At 43.7% G+C, this 20364-nt stretch overlaps 1 protein-coding gene across 3 annotated transcripts in view; it reads right to left on the reverse strand.

Annotated features, from left to right (window-relative positions):
- The window catches only part of KCNQ1 (potassium voltage-gated channel subfamily Q member 1), a 459783-nt gene that overhangs the window by 390782 nt on the left and 48637 nt on the right, over window positions 1-20364 (reverse strand). For all 3 annotated transcript variants that reach the window (XM_070764765.1, XM_070764772.1, XM_070764756.1), the window contains exon 2: window positions 11387-11477. In XM_070764765.1, coding sequence (XP_070620866.1) covers window positions 11387-11477 — 91 coding nt within the window. The remainder of the gene's footprint in view (window positions 1-11386; window positions 11478-20364) is intronic.

The raw sequence follows: 20364 nt of genomic DNA on the forward strand, positions 1-20364 counted from the left end.
TGATATCAGTAAGATAAAGAGTGTTTTCATATTCTGTCCTGAAAATAATTATAAACCAAAACAATTTAGCATCATGTTCTTGATTATTTTAAATGTGGCTTTGCTTTTATGAGAAGGCCTTTTAAATTAGTACTCAACTGTCAAAAATATATAATGTTTTAAATAAATACCCTTCACCTTTAAAATTCAAAAGAAACTATAGTTGCGAGTGTGGGGTTTCCAACATCTAAAACACTGACTTTTTAAAAATCAGGAAACAGAAATATAGATCAGAGCTTTGGATTCATTCATTGGCTCATATTCCAAGGCCAGTTAAATACCTGTTTCCTGTTTAATCTCAAAAGAACTTTGTTTATAGAAATAGTGAGTAAATATTCCCTTTCTCATTTAATCCCTCAGATCTAAGAAGAGATTAAATCTGTTTCACTTACCTTTGCATATTTATGTCTTTCCAAATATTAACAAAGCAATTTGCTCACATTTACACCCATTTATATCATTATGCATATATTTTTGTACACATTTTCTCTAACATGCACATTCCCCACACAATTTCCTAATAGAGCTTTAACATGCGATTCCTATTTATATGCATTGTTTGTGTGAACATATCTTCACACCTCATATCATAAACCTTATAGCAATAACTGTAATCTCTGTACATTTCTTTCTTTCTTTCAACAGTCTCTGCAGGATTGTATTCAGCAAAATTGACAATTTATCCAACTGGTCTCCATCTTGTTCAAATTGAGAAAATAATTCAATTATTTTCTTTGCATCACACTTTCTAATGAATTATGAAATTTTCATTCAGAGCATTTCAAACTCGGAAAATCCTCAGTAATGGTTAACAGTTATTTTGCACAATTTAATGAGTAAATATTAAAGTCATCCAGCAAAAGGCCATTTATGCAGGTCTAACAAAAATAAAACATGCAAAACAAAGTTCTCCAAAATATATTTCTATTTTACAGGGGAAAATATTTTACTCAACGAAAAGCTATTACCATAGTAAAGTATTCAGAAGAACTACAGATATATTATTTCAAGAAGTAATAATACAAAATATCATATATATTTATTAACAAAAGCAAATTAACAAGTTAATTTATAAATTAACAAGTTAATTTACAAATTAATAAGTGTACCAGAGTGCTTTCCGTCCCCTGTCCTAATGTTTCTCTTTTAGTAGTATCGTGTATATACAATGTAAATATTATTATATCTTTGTCTACCACCAATATGCATATGACAAAATAAATAATTAAATAAATGAAAATTAAAATAAAGAGAAATATTTTACTATATGGTATTGTGCAAAAAAAGGGCAATTCCCCTCAATCCCTACAATCTCTCAAAATCTGATCTAGGTCAGTGTTTCCCAACCTTGACAACTTGAAGATATTTGGACTTCAACTCCTAGAATTCCCCAGCTAGCGAATGCTGGCTGGGGAATTCTGGGAGTTGAAGTCCAGATATCTTCAAGTGGCCAAGGTTGGGAATAGGCGTTGATTGCTTACCTGAACGCCTCTTCTCGTACGGTGAGCGGGTACAGCAGTCACATGGGTTGCTCATGTCCAATCCGGTGGAACTGAGCCTAGTGTTAAAAAAGCTTGCCGGATCCGCCCCTTCCCCAGAATTCGCGAATCCATAGACTAGGCTCAGCTGTGAAGCTCTGTAGTGTTCAACTCTCATTGTTAGAGGAAGAAAGTTATAGGAAGGAAAAGAAGACACATACAAGGGCGGGAAGTGACTGCTGTACCCGCTCACCGTACGAGAAGAGGCGTTCAGGTAAGCAATCAACGCCTATTCTCCGTACTGAAGGAGCGGGTCCAGCAGTCACATGGGACATACCCAATAGATGGTCCCTAGGGTGGGATTAGATTGCTATCGTGTGAGATAACGGATTGGAGTACCCTTCTGCCGAAGGCAGCGTCCGCTGAAGCGTAAGAATCAATCTTGTAGTGCCTGATGAAGGAATTTGGCGAGGCCCAAGTGGCTGCTTTGCAGACCTCCTCCAACGGGGCTTGAGTCGCCCAAGCGGCCGAGGTGGCTGCGCTCCTGGTGGAATGCGCTGTGATGTTCCTTGGAACTGAGAGGGAGGCCGACTCATAGGCCTTAGATATAGTCCCTCTGATCCAACGGCCTATTACTGTTGAAGACACTTTGGCACCCATGACTCTGGGGTGATAGGCTATAAAAAGTGCTTCTGACCTCCGAAAGGGTCCTGTGCGTTGGATATAGATTCTCAGCGCTCTAATGAGATCCAGGGTGTGCCATCTAATTGCCAAGGGATGGTCTCGTTGGAGGCAGAAGGAAGGTAGGACCATATCCTGAGATCTGTGGAACATGGAACTGACCTTGGGTAAGAAGGTGGGGTCCAGTCGCAAGACTACCTTGTCCTGATGAAATTGACAAAGGTCCTGCCTGATTGAGAGGGCAGCCAGCTCCGAAATGCGTCGGGCAGAGGTAATAGCCACCAGAAAGGCTACTTTAAAGGATAGGTATCTGAGGGATGCCGATTTTAGGGGTTCGTATGGTGCCTGCGTGAGGGAGTGGAGAACCCGTGGCAAATCCCAGGATGGGTACCTGTGGACCTTGGAAGGTCTAAGGTTGGCTATGCCCTTGAGGAATTCCTGAACTTCTGGGAAGGATCGGAGAGGCTGTCTGCGGGGGCCCCCTAAGACAGAGGAAATGGCCGCCAGATGACGCCGGAGGGTGCTGGTGGAAAGTCCTTTATGGAAACCTTGCATAAGGAAGGAGATGATTCTGTGTATGGGAATGCACAGGGGAGAAAGTCCTTCCTGTAGACACCACTGGTGAAACTTGGACCACGTGTGGTCGTAGATTCGATTGGTCGAACCCCTTCTGGCCTTTAAAATGACCTCCACTGTATCGGGGTCGTGACCACGCAGTTCTAAGTCTCTCCTGATAACAGCCAGGCGGTGAGGTGGAACCACTCCGGGTCTGGATGGAATGAGGCCCCCTGCCGCAGCATATCCCCCGAAACGGGGAGTCGCCAGGGGTCCTGGACGGACAACTGTTGGAGATCCGCGAACCAGGGCCGGCGGGGCCAATGAGGGGCGATTAAGATTACTCGGGCCCTCTCGGTGAGGACCTTGTGAATCACATCCGGGAGAATTGGAATTGGAGGGAAAGCGTAAAGTAGGCCTGGAGGCCATGGGCTCCGGAGGGCATTGATTGCTTCCGCTCCCGGGGATGGAAATCTGGAAAAGAAGCGAGGGAGTTGGGCGTTCACATTGGTCGCGAAGAGATCCAGAATTGGTAGGCCGAATCTGAGGCTGATTTGATGGAACAGGTCTTGATGGAGATTCCACTCTCCTGGGTCTATCGTTGCTCGAGATAGCCAATCCGCCTGGACGTTGAGGCTCCCCGAGATGTGGTCGGCTAGGAGCGACCGAAGATGTTTTTCCGCCCAAAGGCCTAACTTGAGGGACTCCCTCATGAGGGCCTTGGATCTCGTGCCCCCCTGCCTGCAGATATGGCTTTTTGTGGCAATGTTGTCGGTGAGAATGAGAACGTGCCGGTTGGGAATGCGAGGAAAGAAATGCTTCAGAGCCAGGGAAACGGCTCTTAACTCTAGCCAATTGATTGGCTTGGAAGCTTCCTCCGGGGACCACGTGCCCTGGGCTATCATCCCCTGGGCGTGGGCGCCCCATCCCGATAGACTGGCATCTGTGGTGATGACAAATTGATCCGGGCACCTGAACGGGGATCCTTTGTCCATGGCCGGAGACTTCCACCACTTGAAGGATCTGCGAACCATTGGTGGGATGACAATGCGACGCTTTGAGTTGCTGTGCCCCGATCTCTGAAAGGGTAATAGGAGCCACTGTAGTTCCCTAGCATGAAGGCGAGCCCAGGGAATGATGCCTATGCATGACACCATCTTCCCCAAAAGGGAAGACAGGGATACTATGGATACTGAAGGTTTAGATAAAATGCAAGAAATTAACTCCCCTATACTGAGTTTTCTCTCGGGAGAGAGAAAGACCTGGGAGGATTCTGAATTAATAATGGATCCCAGGTGTAAGATGGATGTGGAAGGTTGGAGATGACTTTTATCAAAGTTGATGGAAAATCCATGGTCCTGAAGGACTGACATGGTGACAGAAAGGTCTGTTTTCACTTTCTCTAGGGAGTTCCCATGAATCAAAATATCATCAAGATAACATAAAATGTGAATGGGAGACGCCCGGATATAGGCCGCCAGGGACCCCAAGAGCTTTGTAAAAACCCGAGGGGCCGCGGAAAGGCCAAATGGCATCGCCCTATACTGGAAATGCCTGCCTTGAAAGGAGAAACGTAAAAATTTTCTGTGGCATTTGGCTATAGGAATGTGGAGGTAGGCCTCAGTGAGGTCTAAAGAGGCCATGAAATCTCCCGTGTGGATGGCGGCCAAAATAGATGATAAGGAGTGCATCTTAAACTTCCTATATTTGATGAATAGGTTCAGCTTCTTTAAATCCAAAATAGCTCTCCAACCTCCGGAGGATTTTGGAACCATAAATAGGATGGAATAAAAACCTAGACCCTTCTGACCGGAAGGAACCGGTTGAATGGCTCTGATGGACAATAAGTGGGAAATGGCCTCCTCCATACGGTTACAATCTGAGGAGGACCTGGGAGAAGGGCAAGAAATAAAACGTTTCGGGGGGGGGAGAAATAAATTCTAACAGAAGGCCTGATTGAACAGTGTCAATGACCCAGGGGTCCTTGGAGGTGAGACGCCAATTAGAGGCGAAATGGGCTAGGCGACCACCTATGGGAATTGAGGAAAAATTACCATCTAGGTTTCTTTGAAGCCCTGTTAGAGGACGCTCCCCTTTGGAAGCGAAAACCTCTGCCCCTGGAGTTCCTACCCTGGGAACGAAAGCGGGAGGAATACTGACCTGGAGATCTCTGATAGGAAGCCGCTTGGTCTTGCTGACGCCCTGGGCGACGAAAGGACTGCGTTTTGGTAGCCTTTTTGGTGGTTGGACCCAAAACTTTCTTCTTGTCCGTGGTTTCCGTGAGGAGTGGATCCAGAAGATCACCGAAAAGAAGGTCGCGCTTTAAAGGACCCAGGGATAACTGCCACTTCTGGCGTACTCCGGCTTGCCAAGGGCGAATCCATAGGAGTCTTCTTGCCGTTGTAGAAGCTGCAATAGACTTAGCAGAAAATCTAGTAGATTGTAAAGTGGCATCAGCCACGTACTGAGCAGCTGCAAAGACCTTGTTGAAGTCTTGTTGACCTCTCAAGTCATCGGGAGGAATATGTTGTTGAAGTTGGCGAAGCCACAGAAGCATGGCTCTGGAGAAAAAGGAAGCCGCTGCAGAACTTTTAATGGCCCAGGAATCTGCGGTGAATCCTCTTTTGAGCATTTGTTCAATCCGCTTGTCCTCTGGGCGGAGGACTTCCTCTGCTTCGCCTGGCACAGCAGCCGCCGAGTGAAGGATCTTGACCGGTTCATCCGGTTTTGGAAAAGATAGGAGCTCCTCATAGGAAGAGGAAAGTTTGTACAATTTTCTATCCTTGGTTGAGGGATTAAGCCCAGAGGCTGGGAAATCCCACTGCTTAAGTAAGGCATCTTTAAACAATTTAGGCATAGGAATTACCTCGTTATCCTCCTGTTCCTCTGTGAAGTAAGGTAAGTTCTCCTCCGGGGGGTCAGTGGATGTGGAGGCCTGTTTCTCCTGGGCCGCCAATCCCGTAGAAATTCTAGCTTTGAGGAGGAGAGATTTGAACAATTGAGAAGGAAAAATAGTAATTGGAGAAGGCACCTTTATTTGGGATTCCTCATCATCTGAGAGGCCTTGAAAGGGATCCTCATCCTCCTCCATATCCTCATATTCGTCCTGAGAGGAATCTGAATCATCCTGAATAGGAGCTCTAACCGCTGGGGAAGAACCCAAGGGGCGGGAGGGACGAGGAGGTGGAGGAGGTAAGGGAAGCTCATTGATGGTAGAGAGTTTAGCATCAATGGCCTTGGACAACACAGAAAAAATAGATTGGAATTCAGGAGGTAAACTAGAAATATCAGCAGGAATGGCAGAAGAATCCCTGAGGGCCTGGGAGGATCCTGGCTGGGGGGAATCTTCAATAAGATCTGGTTCCTCTGGACCTATTCCCCATAGGTTAGGTTGGGGTCTGTCTAGGTTTGGCTCATCCAGAGATAACACAGGGACCCCAGAAGGAGGCAGACTAGAAGCCTCTGGGGGGTCTTGACTACTAAGTACTTGGGCCTGTACTTTCAAACGCTTTGCTGATTTGTCATGGATTCTTTGTAGGGCTAGGTCCCTTCTCTTCTCAGCCCTGGTGACCTTGGTCGAGGGGCGGGCCCCTGAAGAAGAGGAGGTCGAGGCCTGGGGGATACTGGTAATCTCATCGCCTGTAGGCCTGGCCTCTCTGGGACCTTTAGTTGTGCCTCTCTTGGGAAAGGTAGCCATAGTCTGATAATTAACAGAAGACCAGGCTGAGCCAAATAACTGAATAATTAGGGAGAAGAATTTCAAAGGCTTCCCAAGAGGAATGGATCCTGCTCCGAGGCCTCGGAGCTGCTGAGACTTGAGGACAATCTGGGCAAACCCAGAGTTCGTGCCCCCAAATACAGCGTGGCCAGCCTCCCTAAACTTTAATTAAAGTAAACCAAGGCACTCTGGTTGGAGGCTTAGCCAGTGGAGAATTAAGCCTGAGCGTCCCAAAGCCCACTCCGGGATCCACGCGGTGGACTGAGGCCTACGCGGCTGGCAGGAGGCCAACACGAGAGACCTAAATTTAAAAAGGGCGCGAAGGCCTTCGCGCCGAAAAATCGCTCCGTAATAGAATTCTTAAAGGGGAAGCGATCGACTAAGTCCAGGAGACTAGAACAAGCGTCTCACTCCGCAGGAGGTATTTCTTAAGCCCTTTAACAATAATACAATAATTTATCAATGAATCAATACTTGCACCAAGACCTCCAGGCCAAAGGATTAAAAGAATCCACAAGCGGCAGCGGGGATCGTACACGGCAAGACAGCCGGGGGAAAACGAAACCGCAACTTCTCCCAAGGAAAAAAGCCGAGCCACAAACGGCTGGCGCTATTAGTGCAAGTAAATAAATAAGAACAAACAAATCTTACTACTTTTGAAGGAAAGGATCGAAGGGAAGGTGTTAGAATGTTGAACGAGCTATCACAATACAACCGCAGGATATGCGAACTGAGCGAATTCTGGGGAAGGGGCGGATCCGGCAAGCTTTTTTAACACTAGGCTCAGTTCCACCGGATTGGACATGAGCAACCCATGTGACTGCTGGACCCGCTCCTTCAGTACGGAGAAACACTGGGCTACACAGGTGTAAGCGAAGTGACTCCTATGCCTTTGTATTTCTCTAACCTCTGAGATTACTAGGCTTCCTATGTGTGCATAATTGTTTTGCTAATTAATTAAAAGGAAAAATAACAGATTGTAAAGCATCAACCTCTAGCACCACCTTCCAAAGATACCTCTAAGTAGGTTCTAATAGCCCTCTTAGGTTTTCTTATGTTCTTAGATTTCAATCTAGTACTCTGTTTGGAGATATGCCCCCAAGTATACAGAGTTGGCAAACTACGTCATCAGTTGAATGTTTTGCAACAGGCAGCCATTTTGTGAATAGTAAGGTCTTCCCACAATAATTGCTCTGTGGAAACAAGTTCCACACTTGTTCTCTGATCTACAAGCCTTTTTTTATCAGTGAAGGATACTGAAACTCTTAAGTGGGAAGAGAACTGTTCAGAAGGGAACAGAATGATAAAGTCCTATCCTACGGGCAGCAATTCATTCATACGACATTGGATTTATCATAAAACTTAAATTACAGTGATACCTTGTCTTACAAACTTAATTGGTTCCGGGACGAGGTTCTTAAAGTGAAAAGTTTGTAAGACGAAACAATGTTTCCCATAGGAATCAATGGAAAAGCGATTAATGCGTGCAAGCCCAAAATTCACCCCTTTTGCCAGCCGAAGCACCCATTTTTGCACTGCTGGGATTCCCCTAAAGCTCCCCTCCATGGGAAACCCCACCTCTGGACTTCTGTGTTTTTGCGATGCTGCAGGGAAATCCCAGCAGAGGAATCCCAGCATCGCAAAATTGAGCGCTTTGATGGCAATGGAAATCCGGAGGTGGTGTTTCCCAGCCAAGGGAGCATCAGTGAAATTGCAGCATCGCAAAAACACCGAAGTCCTGGAAACCCCACCCCCGGACCTCTGTGTTTTTGTGATGCTGCGATTTCACTGAGGCTCCCCTCGCTGGGAAACCCCACCTCCGGACTTCTGTTGCCAGCGAAGCACCCGTTTCTGCACTGCTGGGATTCCCCTGCAGCATCACAAAAACATGGAAGTCCGGAGGTGCGGTTTCCCATGGAGGGAAGCTTCAGGGGAATGCCAGCAGTGCAAAAACGGGTGCTTTGCTGGCAACGGAAGTCCAGAGGCGGGGCATCCCAGCGGCGGCGGCGGGTTTGTAAGGTGAAAATAGTTTGTAAGAAAAGGCAAAGAAATCTTAAGCCCCGGGTTTGTATCTCAAAAAGTTTGTATGACGAGGCATTTGTAAGCCAAGATATCACTGTAATTTAAATTATATAACATTGATTAATATTAGGAAGCTAAGCAAGATCAGATCTGATTAGTACTTGGATGCCCCCAAGCGATCCTAGGCTCACTGTTAAATTTGGGGTTGCTGAATTCCACAAAGCAATGGCAAATCATTTTCATACTGTGTCACAAAAACTAATTCTGTAAACATTTCCATGTAATCGCCACTACCTGAGCTTGTCTTTGCTAACTTAATAGCACTAGCAATACCCTTCAAGGATCATCATAATCTATCTTTAACTTTGATGATCTCCATGGCCTTATCTTCCTTATCTTCTTAGTCTTGTATCCCAATAAATCCTTATCCAAACTCCATTTAATCATTGTTCCACTAGCTTCAATGTTCAAATACTATTTTTTCAAACATAATGCCAACTTGTGATGGAATTCTAGAATTTTAGGTATTCCAAGTCTCAAATACTAACTTTGGAAATTTTAATTCAATGTTTCTGGAAATTACCAGGTTATGAAACCTAGTCTGTTTTCTGAAACTTAATTAGTCTGTTGTTCATGAAAGCCAACTGGGCATTCGCATATCTGTGTAAAAATAACTCTATAAATAAAAGACAAAATTAAGAAGGACTTAACCCAAGTGCTATAAACCTGTTGAGTTGCATACGAAAGACATAAAAACTGGGCCTTTTATTCATATGAACTTGAACTCTGAAAGTCGACTCTCTGGAAAAAGGAGGGTACGGTTTTGCCTGCATTAAATATTAAAACACATATAATGGGGAAATCCCAACATAAGAAACAACTGCAGGATTAAGTGCCCAAAGTGAAATGAAATATAAATGTTGGCTTACCCCAAGGAATTAAGTCAGGTAATGCAATGCCAGCAATTTCTACTGAGATATCAGTAAGGAACATGATAGCTGGAAAGGGCTGCTTATATTACTCTCAGTATGTGTTTCATGAACCTGAAACAGGTCCTGACAATGGAGTCCTCAGAGGACATATTTACTGAATACTCTTGAACTTGGATGCAGCATTCAAGTGCTTGTTAACCTTATTGGATTGGTATGGATCAGTTCATAATACTGATGCACCACAACAAAAATTATAGACTATGCAAATCCTTGAAAAGAAATGTATGGTGGTGTATTCTAATGTCAGAATAGTTGGCCATTATCAAATGCATCAACTTCAGGTTCTCAGCTATTTGCTATATATATAAACACAACGGAGGCGTCGCAATTTTTAACCTGAATAACAATACTAAAAACATTAAGATGTTTTGTACATGACTGATTTTTACCTCCTGTCTTGAAAATCGCCACACATATTATTGTTCAATCACCCTACTCAATTGATTAAACTTTGTGGGACAATCTAGAGGATTAGATTCTTCTATGTAGGGATGTCCAAAACCTACTGAAACAGAATTCAGAAATAGGTTCTCTGCAACATTATCCTTCTATTTTAAATGGTACCAATAGGGTATGGTCAAAAAATCAATGGAAATTAATCCTCCAAACTAAAGCTGACATATTCTGGATGTGGTCACCAAAACGTAACAGTTTTTCCTGGAACACCGTGTTAGAAACCTCACAAAATGCTTATGATTTGGATGATGAAAACCATTTGATCGCACTAGGAATGGCCAAATGAACATGCATGACCTTAAAGGTTTTACACAAACCTACTTCCATGTTATCCATATTATGGATTTGTATCTCATACATAATATGGATTTGTATACAATCTCATGTGAGATTGCTCTGGCAATCTCACACTACTTACCAGAGCTTACAAAACTTTTGCCAGACCCATCCTCGAATACAGTTTGGAACCCATATAGCATCTCAGACATTAACACCCTTGAAAATGTCCAAAGATACTTCACCAGAAGAGCCCTTCACTCCTCCACTCGAAATAGAATACCCTATGAGACTAGACTTTCAATCCTGGGCCTAGAAAGTTTAGAACCAAGATGCCTTAAACAAGATCTAAGTATAGCCCACAAGATCATATGCTGCAACGTCCTGCCTGTCGGCGAGTACTTCAGCTTCAACCACAACAACACAAGAGCACACAACAGATTTAAACTTAATATTAACCGCTCCAAACTTGACTGTAAAAAATATGACTTCAGTAACCGAGTTGTCGAAGCGTGGAACTCATTACCGGACTCCATAGTGTCATCCCCAAACCCCCAACACTTTACCCTTAGATTATCTACGGTTGACCTATCCAGATTCCTAAGAGGTCAGTAAGGGGCGAGTACAAGTGCACTAGAGTGCCTTCCGTCCCCTGTCCTATTGCTCTCCTATATCTCCTATTCCTTTCTTCTATTCCTATATCTCTTCTTCTATTCTTTCATTGATATGTTCTATTACTATACCTTCTTTTCTATTATTTCTTAGATATATTTTACTATGAGTATCCCCTCTATAACCTTCATCATGTAGTTTACTATGTGTATATATATATAGATATATACCCACTAAAACCCTCATTGTGTATTGGACAAAATAAATAAATAAATAAATAAATAAATAAATAAATAAATAAATAAATAAATAAATAAAATACAAATCAGCCAGAAAAAAAGATGAAAGTATTGTAAAATGTGCACTGATATGTATCAGATTTTACTTCATATTAGCGTGCTTGGGCTTTTTAGCAAATTAGAATACATCCAAACAGCCTTACCAAATATATACACAGTACAGTACATTCATGTAAATACATGTCTATATTTCAATTTTAATTCTTCTCAGAATACATACAAATTATATGTTGCTTAAGCAAATATCCATAGGCATACCATCCAAAATAATGTCCCTGTGGCCAGAGCTGCATATTGTTCAATCGTGGAAAGCACACTGAATATAAGGCAGATCAGCACTATGAGGAAACTGGGGGGGAAAGAAAAAAAAACAAAAATTAAAATCACTAAAACGTTTAGTTAAGATTTTTAAAGAAAAGGAACAATAAATGAGAAATAAATAAAAATCCCTGTCTTTCAATAGTGTAATAAGCTGCAAAGAAGAAAAATAAAGATTGATCTCACTCAACGAAATGTGAGATAAAGAGACTGTGAAGGAACTTAGTTTAATTTTACCCTCTTTTTAATCAGATAATATAGTCTAGATAAGGTTTTACAGCTTCTCCATTGAGTCACAAAATTAATAGAGCTATAAACAATGTTCATAGGCTTATAAAAAAATTATGCATGGTATGTCTGTATGTATGATTGGTCTCTTAAATTGGGGTTTCTTTTTAAAATTATTATTATTATTATTATTATTATTATTATTATTATTATTATTTATTATTATTTATTAGATTTGTATGCCGCCCCTCTCCGTAGACTCGGGGCAGCTCACAACAATAACAAAGACAATGTAAGAACAAATCTAATAATTAAAAAAAACACTAAAATCCCCATTATTAAAAGCAAACATATACACAAACATACCATGTATAAACTGTATAGGCCTGGGGGAGATGTCTCAGTTCCCCCATGCCTGACGGCAGAGATGGTTCTTAAGAACTTTACGAAAGGCAAGGAGGGTGGGGGCAGTTCTAATCTCTGGGGGGAGCTGGTTCCAGAGGGTCGGGGCCGCCACAGAGAAGGCTCTTCCCCTGGGTCCCGCCAAATGACATTGTTTAGTTGACGGGACCCGGAGAAGGCCAACTCTGTGGGACCTAAAATTAACTTAAATATCAAATATGTTTATATTGTTTTATTACTGTTGTTAGCCGCTCCGAGTCTAACAATTTGATTAATAAATAAAATGATTAATAAATATAGATGTACCTACCACAACAAACTACTTGCATAAGTACATGGGTAGTGTGTGGAATCCCCCTTACCAATACAGCTGCCAAGGTTAAATGCATGTTGAAAATGTAGTTCTTTCAACAACAAAAATGACATTATCCCTATTGGTAGCAATAGAAGTCATATAAATAAGACCAGAAATGAAATCGGAACAGAATTTAGAACTTTCCATTCTAATCATCAGTTCCAGGCAAGCTACCCAAGAAAACAAATATTGATTTCTACTACGGTAAGTTGATAGGGATAGAGAAAAGGTAAGGATTGTTGCAAAACCATTTCAAGAATCTGCCAGAAGTTAAATATATAATTAAAATAAAAAGTGATTACACATATTATTTATGTATTTCCATAAATATGGTTCTTTGCATGTAAACACAAGTCCCAAATCTTCATTCTTATGAACTTTTAATGGCCAAGTAGGACATCACATTTAATGTAATTGCACAAAATGGGAATTTTTGCAAGTCTCTATTGGCTATATCATGTCAGATGCTATTTCTTAAACTGCAAAATGTCCTGATATATATACTGAGAATTTGCTAGAAGATCTTAGGGTACCTCAATGACTTTGTCCATTGTATTCTAATTCTTCAGCTTTCACTATGCTAGAAGATACTGTATAGAGTTAAGCAAATGCCATTTGAAGCTCTGAATTGGAATTCCTGAAATCCAATCTTTATCCTTTTAAAGAAAGGATAAATTTTAAAATATTTTAAAATGTGTACTGCTAAATTTCTGATGAGATACTTGGAGTTTGGGCATTTTAGTAGATCTAAAAGGATAGATAGAAAGATCCTGTTAAGTAAGATAGCCAAGTAGGATACACAGGAAACAACAGAAGATAGTAGCTAAGTGAGATAGCCTCACTTAGCAACTTCTCGAAATTATGATGGACTTCCTCTCCCACAAAATCTACGGACAATCTAGTTCTAGAGTTCCATGGTTGTACACACCCCAGCAGTCAAGTGACCACATTTTTGACACTGTCTTTGCAACCAGTTCATCTTTACAACCAGTTGTAGCATTCCCTAGTCATATAATTATGATTTAATTCTTCCCCTTTGTTTCCAGACTTTTCAGCTGATTTTCAAGGAAAACTGTCTAAAGAAATTGATGAATTGATTAACTTAATGACCAACATTTCTGTTGTTAAGTGAGTTTTGCCACATATCATTATCTTTATTACTATTACTATTATTATTATTATTATTATTATTATTATTATTATTATTAATTAGATTTGTATGCCGCCCCCCTCCGAAGACTCTTTCCTCAGTTGTTAAGTGAATGACTGCAATTAATAAATTAGTAACTCAATTATTAAGTGAATCTGGATTTCCCATTGATTTTGCTTGTGAGAAGGTAGCAAATAAAAAATACCAATTGGTGACACAAGAATGAGTTTACAAGAACTCAAGGAAACAATTTTCTGACAGAAAAACCTGGAAAATTGTTTATTGGTTTACAGAGCTGCCAAGGTTGAATGCATGTTGAAAGTGTAGTTCTTTCAACAAAAAATGACATTGTCACACCAAAACAGCTATTGAGAGCAATATAAAACATATAAATAAGACCAGAATATTTACTGAATAACTGTGCAACATTCGGGACAATTGTGATTTTCTGCCATCTGGGAATTACATAGAAACATAGAAACATAGAAGACTGACGGCAGAAAAAGACCTCATGGTCCATCTAGTCTGCCCTTATACTATTTCCTGTATTTTATCTTACAATGGGTATATGTTTATCCCAGGGATGTTTAAATTCAGTTACTGTGGATTTACCAACCACGTCTGCTGGAAGTTTGTTCCAAGGATCTACTACTCTTTCAGTGAAATAATATTTTCTCATGTTGCCTTTGATCATTCCCCCAACTAACTTCAGATTGTGTCCCCTTGTTCTTATGTTCAAGGGGACACAATCTGAAGTTAGTTGGGGGAATGATCAAAGGCAACATGAGAAAATATTATTTTACTGATAGAGTAGTAGATCCTTGGAACAGACTTCCAGCAGACGTGGTTGGTAAATCCACAGTAACTTAATTACATTTTATTCTACTGTATATATGAGTGGGTTTATTTGATAGTTTTATATTCTGCCTTTCTTTCATGAGCTAAAGGTAGCCAGTATATTACTCCCTCCTTCATTTCCCCTTCTTCCTCTTAACAATAATCTTGGGGTTATGCAAGCCGTAGGCCTGCACCCTGGAGATGCAGCTGACTGTGAAAAATGATGTTCAATCATCCAAAAAACAGACTCTTCACTTGCATATTAGGTGCACCTGCACACTAGGACCATGATGGTGAAACAATGCCACAGGTGACACAGGTGACACACGGAGCCATATCAGAAGGCACACGTGACTTTGCCATGTTTCAGCTCTACCTGATTTTCGGCCTTGGGAAAGGCCGTTTTGCCCTCTGGACGCTCCAGCAAAGCTTCCATTAAGCCCTAGAAGCAAAAACAAAAACAACCCCCCCCCAAACCCTAACTGGGAAACAGGAAGTTCAGAAAAATGCACTTCCGGTTTGCCATTGTGCTGTTTTTTGCACTCTGGAGCAGTGTTCCCTCTAATTTTTTTCGGGGTGGGCGGAAAAGTATAGTGTCTGAGCGGCAGTCCCTTTGGGACTGGGCGGCATATAAGAATGAATGAATAAATAAATAAATAAACAAACAAATAAAGTAAGTGTCGGTGTGCGCTATCACACATGAGCGAGTTCTTGCATCCATAATTCTATCCTTTCTATGTCTCCCTCCCTCTTTCCTCCCTCCCTCTTTCCTTTCTATCTCTCCCTCCCTTTCCTCCATCCCTCTTTCCTTTCTATCTCTCCCTCCCTTTCCTCCCTCCCTCTTTCCTTTCTATCTCTCCCTCCCTCTTTCCTTTCTATCTCTCCCTCTTTCCTTTCTATCTCTCCCTCCCTCTTTCCTTTCTATCTCTCCCTCCCTCTTTTCTTTCTATCTCTCCCTCCCTCTCTCCTTTCTATCTCTCCCTCCCTCTTTCCTTTCTATCTCTCCCTCCCTCTTTCCACCCTCCCTCTTTCCTTTGTATCCCTGCCTTTTTCCTCCCTCCCTCTTTTCTTTCTTTCTATCTCTCCCTCCCTCTTTCCTTTCTCCCTCTTTCCTTTCTATCTCTCCCCCCTTTCCTTTCTATCTCTCCCTCCCTCTTTCCTTTCTATCTTTCTCTCCCCCTGTCTTTCTCCAAGCCCTTCCTTTTCCCTCTCCCTATCCTACTACCCCCTCTCCCTCCTTTCTATCTCTCCCTCCCCCTTTCCCTCTGTCTCCCTTCCTTCATCTTTCTTTCCCTCTCTGTCTCCATCCCTCTTCCTTTCCCTCTTCCTTCCTTCCTTTTTTGCTCTTTCTCCCTCCCTCCTTTCCTCTATGTCTTTCCCTCTCTCTCCTTCCCCCCTCTTTCTCTCTCCACCCTCTTCCTACCGGTGGCCGGCTACATCTTGATGCGGGCTGCCGCCGTCTTGTACTGGGATTGAGTGGCGGAGGGGACTCGCCGGCGGCGGGGGAGCCCCTGGCGCGGCGGCGGGAGACAAAGCGAAGCTTGTGCTTCGGGCACACTGGGGCAGAGTGGGCTGAGGCCGGGCCTGTCACCCCCGGGGGCAGGAGGCAGCCGCAGCGTGGCAGCGGGGGAGGAGGAGGCGAAGCCGGCTGCCCGGGTAAATGACGCATTTGAAAGCGCATCCAGGGAAGTCTTTTACTGAGATTGGGTGGCGGAGGGGACCCACCGGCGGGCAGCCCCCAGCGCGGCTGCGGGAGAGGAAGGAGGGAGAGAAAGAAAGAGAGCCCCCCCACACGGACGGACATCAGGATAGCGGCGTGGCTGGCGGATTCGCCCCCCCCCCCGCACGGACGGACATCAGTCTGGCGGATTGGCCCCCCCCATACACACACGGATGGACATCAGGCTGGCGAGCAGCCAGCTTTGCTGACCGGCATGCCCTCCCCTTGGCTCTGCCTCCCGCCGCCGCCGTGCAGCTCACCTCAGAAGCCTTGATGCTTTGCTGGCCTGCACGGCGCGGCGGCAGGGGACAAAGCGAAGGTTGTGCTTCGGGCACACTGGGGCAGAGTGGGCCGAGGCCGGGCCTGTTGCCCCTGGGGGCAGGAGGCAGCCCCAGCATGGCAGCGGGCGAGGAGGAGGCGAAGCCGGCTGCCCGGGTAAATGACGCGTTTGAAAGCGCGCCCAGGGAAGTCTTTTACTGGGATTGGTTGGTGGAGGGGACCCACCGGCGGGCAGCCTCCAGCACGGCGGCGGGAGAGGAAGCAAAGCTTGTGCTTCGGCTACACCAGGGCGCGCTTTTCCTGCACCTCTTTCCTGGGCAGGGGGGGAGGCGGCCACCTTCTCGGGGGGCCCCCCGCCCAGGAAAGCAGCGAATTTGAAAAGTGCGCTGCTTTCTCGGAATGTCTGTCCGTGTGGGGTTGGGGCGAATCCGCTGGCCATGCCGTCAGCCTGATGTCTGTCCATGTGGGGGGGCAAATCCATCGGCCACACCGCCAGCTCGATGAGAAAGAGGGAATGAAGGAGGGAGAGAAAGAAAGAGAGCCCCCCCCCCTGCATGGACGGACATTAGGCTGGCGGATTCTCCCCCCCCCCCACACACACACGGAAGGACATCGGGCTAGCGGCATGGCTGGCGGATTCTCCCCCCCCCCGCACGGATGGACATCAGGCTGGTGGATTGCCCCCCCCAGACGGACATCGGGCTGGCGGGCAGCCAGCTTTGCTGACCCGCATGCCCTCCCCTTGGCTCTGCTTCCCGCCGCCGCCGCACAGCTCACCTCAGAAGCCTTGATGCTTTGCTGGCCTGCACGGCGCGGGGGAGGAGGCGGAGTAGGCCGATTCCGGGCCCGTCGCCCCCGGCTCCAGGGGCCAGCTCTCAGCACGGCGGCTGGGGAGGAAGCCAACGCCTCCTCCGACGCCGAGGGGAAGAGGAAGGGCGTGGGAGGAGATGGGCGCAGCCGACGGCAGAGCCCAGGAAGCCAGGGCTTTCTCTCCCACCAAAAGCTTGGGAGGGGCGGATCAGCTGTCTGTCGGGGAGAAACCCGCTCCGCGCCAGCTTGGAAAACTCTGGGCTGTCATTAAAATTTGCCTGCGCTATAGCGCGCTGCGCAGCTTACAGGGAACTATGCTCTGGAGCTTTAGGAAGCTTCCCTGAACCCTCTGGTGTGCAAAAAAAAAAAAAAGCACAACAGCAAACCGGAAGTGCATTTTTACCTACCAAGCTTCAGAAAGGCATGCGCAGGGGGGGAGGGTTGAGGACACATGGATGCATACTAGCATACCCACACACACCCATTTTGGCACACGGATCACAAAAGGTTTGCCATCACTGCACTAGGAAGAAGAAAACAATAATATTGTGGGTTAATATCTCGGTGTGTGAGAGACAGACAGACTGACTAACTCAGACTATTGAATTTCTATGGCTAAATGTAAATTGGAATCTGGGTCTTCTCAATTAACCTCTGTGTTACATTAGTTCTACAATTACTTTTACATTTCCAGATATGTTACAAGAACTGAGCAATCAACACCAAGGTTACCACAGATTAACAACAAGTTTAACATGAGATTAACAGTCAAGGAATGAACAATATAACCCAATCAAAGAACTGCCAAACAAGCCAACAGTAAACAACTAAATTATCCTCCCCCCAGAAAAACATTTATCAAAACCACTCCTTAAACAAGACTAGTCACTAGAATACAAATTCTCTACTAGAACTGATGATGTTACCTAGTTTGGGTAATGAAACATGTGCAAGAAAACAACCAAGATGACAAAGAGCACTGAGATATCCCTTAATCTTCAGTAAGAAAAAGAAAATTATATTAGAGAGCACAAGAGTTTGTGAAAGTGACCTGCATAAGGAAAATATACAGTACAAAGAACAATGCTGCTTGAACTCTTATACAAATTTTCGTATAAGCATCTGTGGAAAAGAAAGTACTGTATTTTCCTTCTGTCCCTTGTTCCCTGTATACAATTATACAGATTCCTAAATAAAGAGCAAAGTGAGTTGTTGTTTTTTGTTAAACATCTACATCTATTGATGTTATAGTATTAAACTCCTTAATGGGTCATAAATACTGTATAATATAGAGTAGAGTAGAGTAGAGTACTGTATAATATAGAGTAGAGTAGAGTAGAGTAGAGTAGAGTAGAGCAGAGTAGAGTACAGTAGAGAATAGAATAGAATAGAAATGTGGGAAGAATTGATACTACACTCTAGTAAAAGCAGCTGTCTGAATTTCGTAGCTGCTGCTGTTCAAGAAACTATGCTAAAATCTTGTTGGAACGCAAGGCAACCTGTGAAGGAAGCCACTGATTGTTACTTTGAATTAAGCAGTAAATCTAACCACTAGATGGCAGAACATCAAAACGCATGACATTCCCTCATCAAGTTCAGTTATAAAAGCTTATGAGGAAAAACAGAAAATATAAGGTGAAATATAAGGTCATATATTTACAGAGCTGAAAAATACATTCATTATCTAAACTTATATAATAAATACGCAAAAAAGAAGTATTCTTCTGCAGAAAAGGAGTCCAGATCCAAATGGCTTTGGTACACCTAGTGACCATTGTTTATTTTATTTTATTTATTTATTTGTCACATAAGTACTGTATAGTATTATACTATGTATTAACATAACATAAGTAGAACGTAGTGATAGAAAGGATAAAAGACAGTAGGATAGGGATGGTAGGCACACATTGTATTATATGCTGATTTTGTAAAACCACTTAGAGAGAGATGTGAAGTGATATATAAGTCTAAGTGCTATTGCTATTATCATCAGCCTGCTCAGACGTAGAATGAACATGCATACAGAAAAGAATGAACATGTTTTGGTCACCACACTACAAAAGAGACATTGATGCTCTAGAAAAAGTGCAGAAGAGGGAAACCAAAATGATAAAAGGACTAGAAACTAAAACATAGGAGGAAAGGTTGGAGGAACTGGGCATGGATAATCTAGCAAAGAGGATATACAGGGGGGACAAAAACTTGAGAGGCTGCCACAGGGAAGAGGGGAACATATTATTTCCCAAAGCACCAGAGAGCTAGACAAGGAGCAACGGTTGGAAGCTGTCCAGAGAGAGATTCAACCTGGAAATAAGGAGGAACTTTCTGACTGTGAGAGCGATAGAACCAGCTTGCCTACAGAGGTGGTGGACGCTCCAACACTAGTGATCTTCAAGAAAAGGCTGCACTACTATTAGACCAGTGTGATGTAGGGTCTCCTGCACCAGCAGGGGGTTGGACTAGATGACCTGCAAGATCCCTTCCAACTCGAATGAATGAATGAATGAATGAATGAATGAATGAATGAATGAATGAATGAATGAATGAATGAATGTGGTATCTGAAAAGGCCACGCTGTATCTTTACTTCCATTGTGTTAAATTGAAATGGCTGGTCTGATCACAATATTAAGCATATTTGTAAAAAGATATAATTTATACCACTTGGAAATTATCCTGAATCTTTTTCTCAGTGAGTCAGAGAACACCCAAATGGGAAAAAAGGGGGAGAATCGAAAATGCTAGGCAGAAATGGTTTGTGTGTAGGTACAGATATTCTACGTAGCTCTTTTTATAATATCAGGAAAACACAGTTCCAGGGTGGGAAAAAATTAAAAGAGAAAAAAAATCCAATGAATAGAAGTGGACATTACATGACATTTTAATATAACCAAAGAGAGTACAGTGATCCCTCGAGTATCGCGAGGGTTACGTTCCAAGACCCCTCGCGATACTCGATTTTTCGCGATATAGTGGTGTGGAAGTAAAAACACCATCTGCGCATGCGTGCCACTTTTCCATGGTGTTTTTACTTCCGCTACATACAGCTCGCCGCCCGCCCGCCCGCCGCTTGTCCACCGCCTGCCTGCCCGCCACTTGTCCATCCGCTGCTTGTCCACCGCCTGCCTGCCCGCCGCT

This window comes from Erythrolamprus reginae, chromosome 1, assembly GCF_031021105.1.
Source record: "Erythrolamprus reginae isolate rEryReg1 chromosome 1, rEryReg1.hap1, whole genome shotgun sequence".
In the NCBI taxonomy this organism is placed as follows: domain Eukaryota; kingdom Metazoa; phylum Chordata; class Lepidosauria; order Squamata; family Dipsadidae; genus Erythrolamprus; species Erythrolamprus reginae.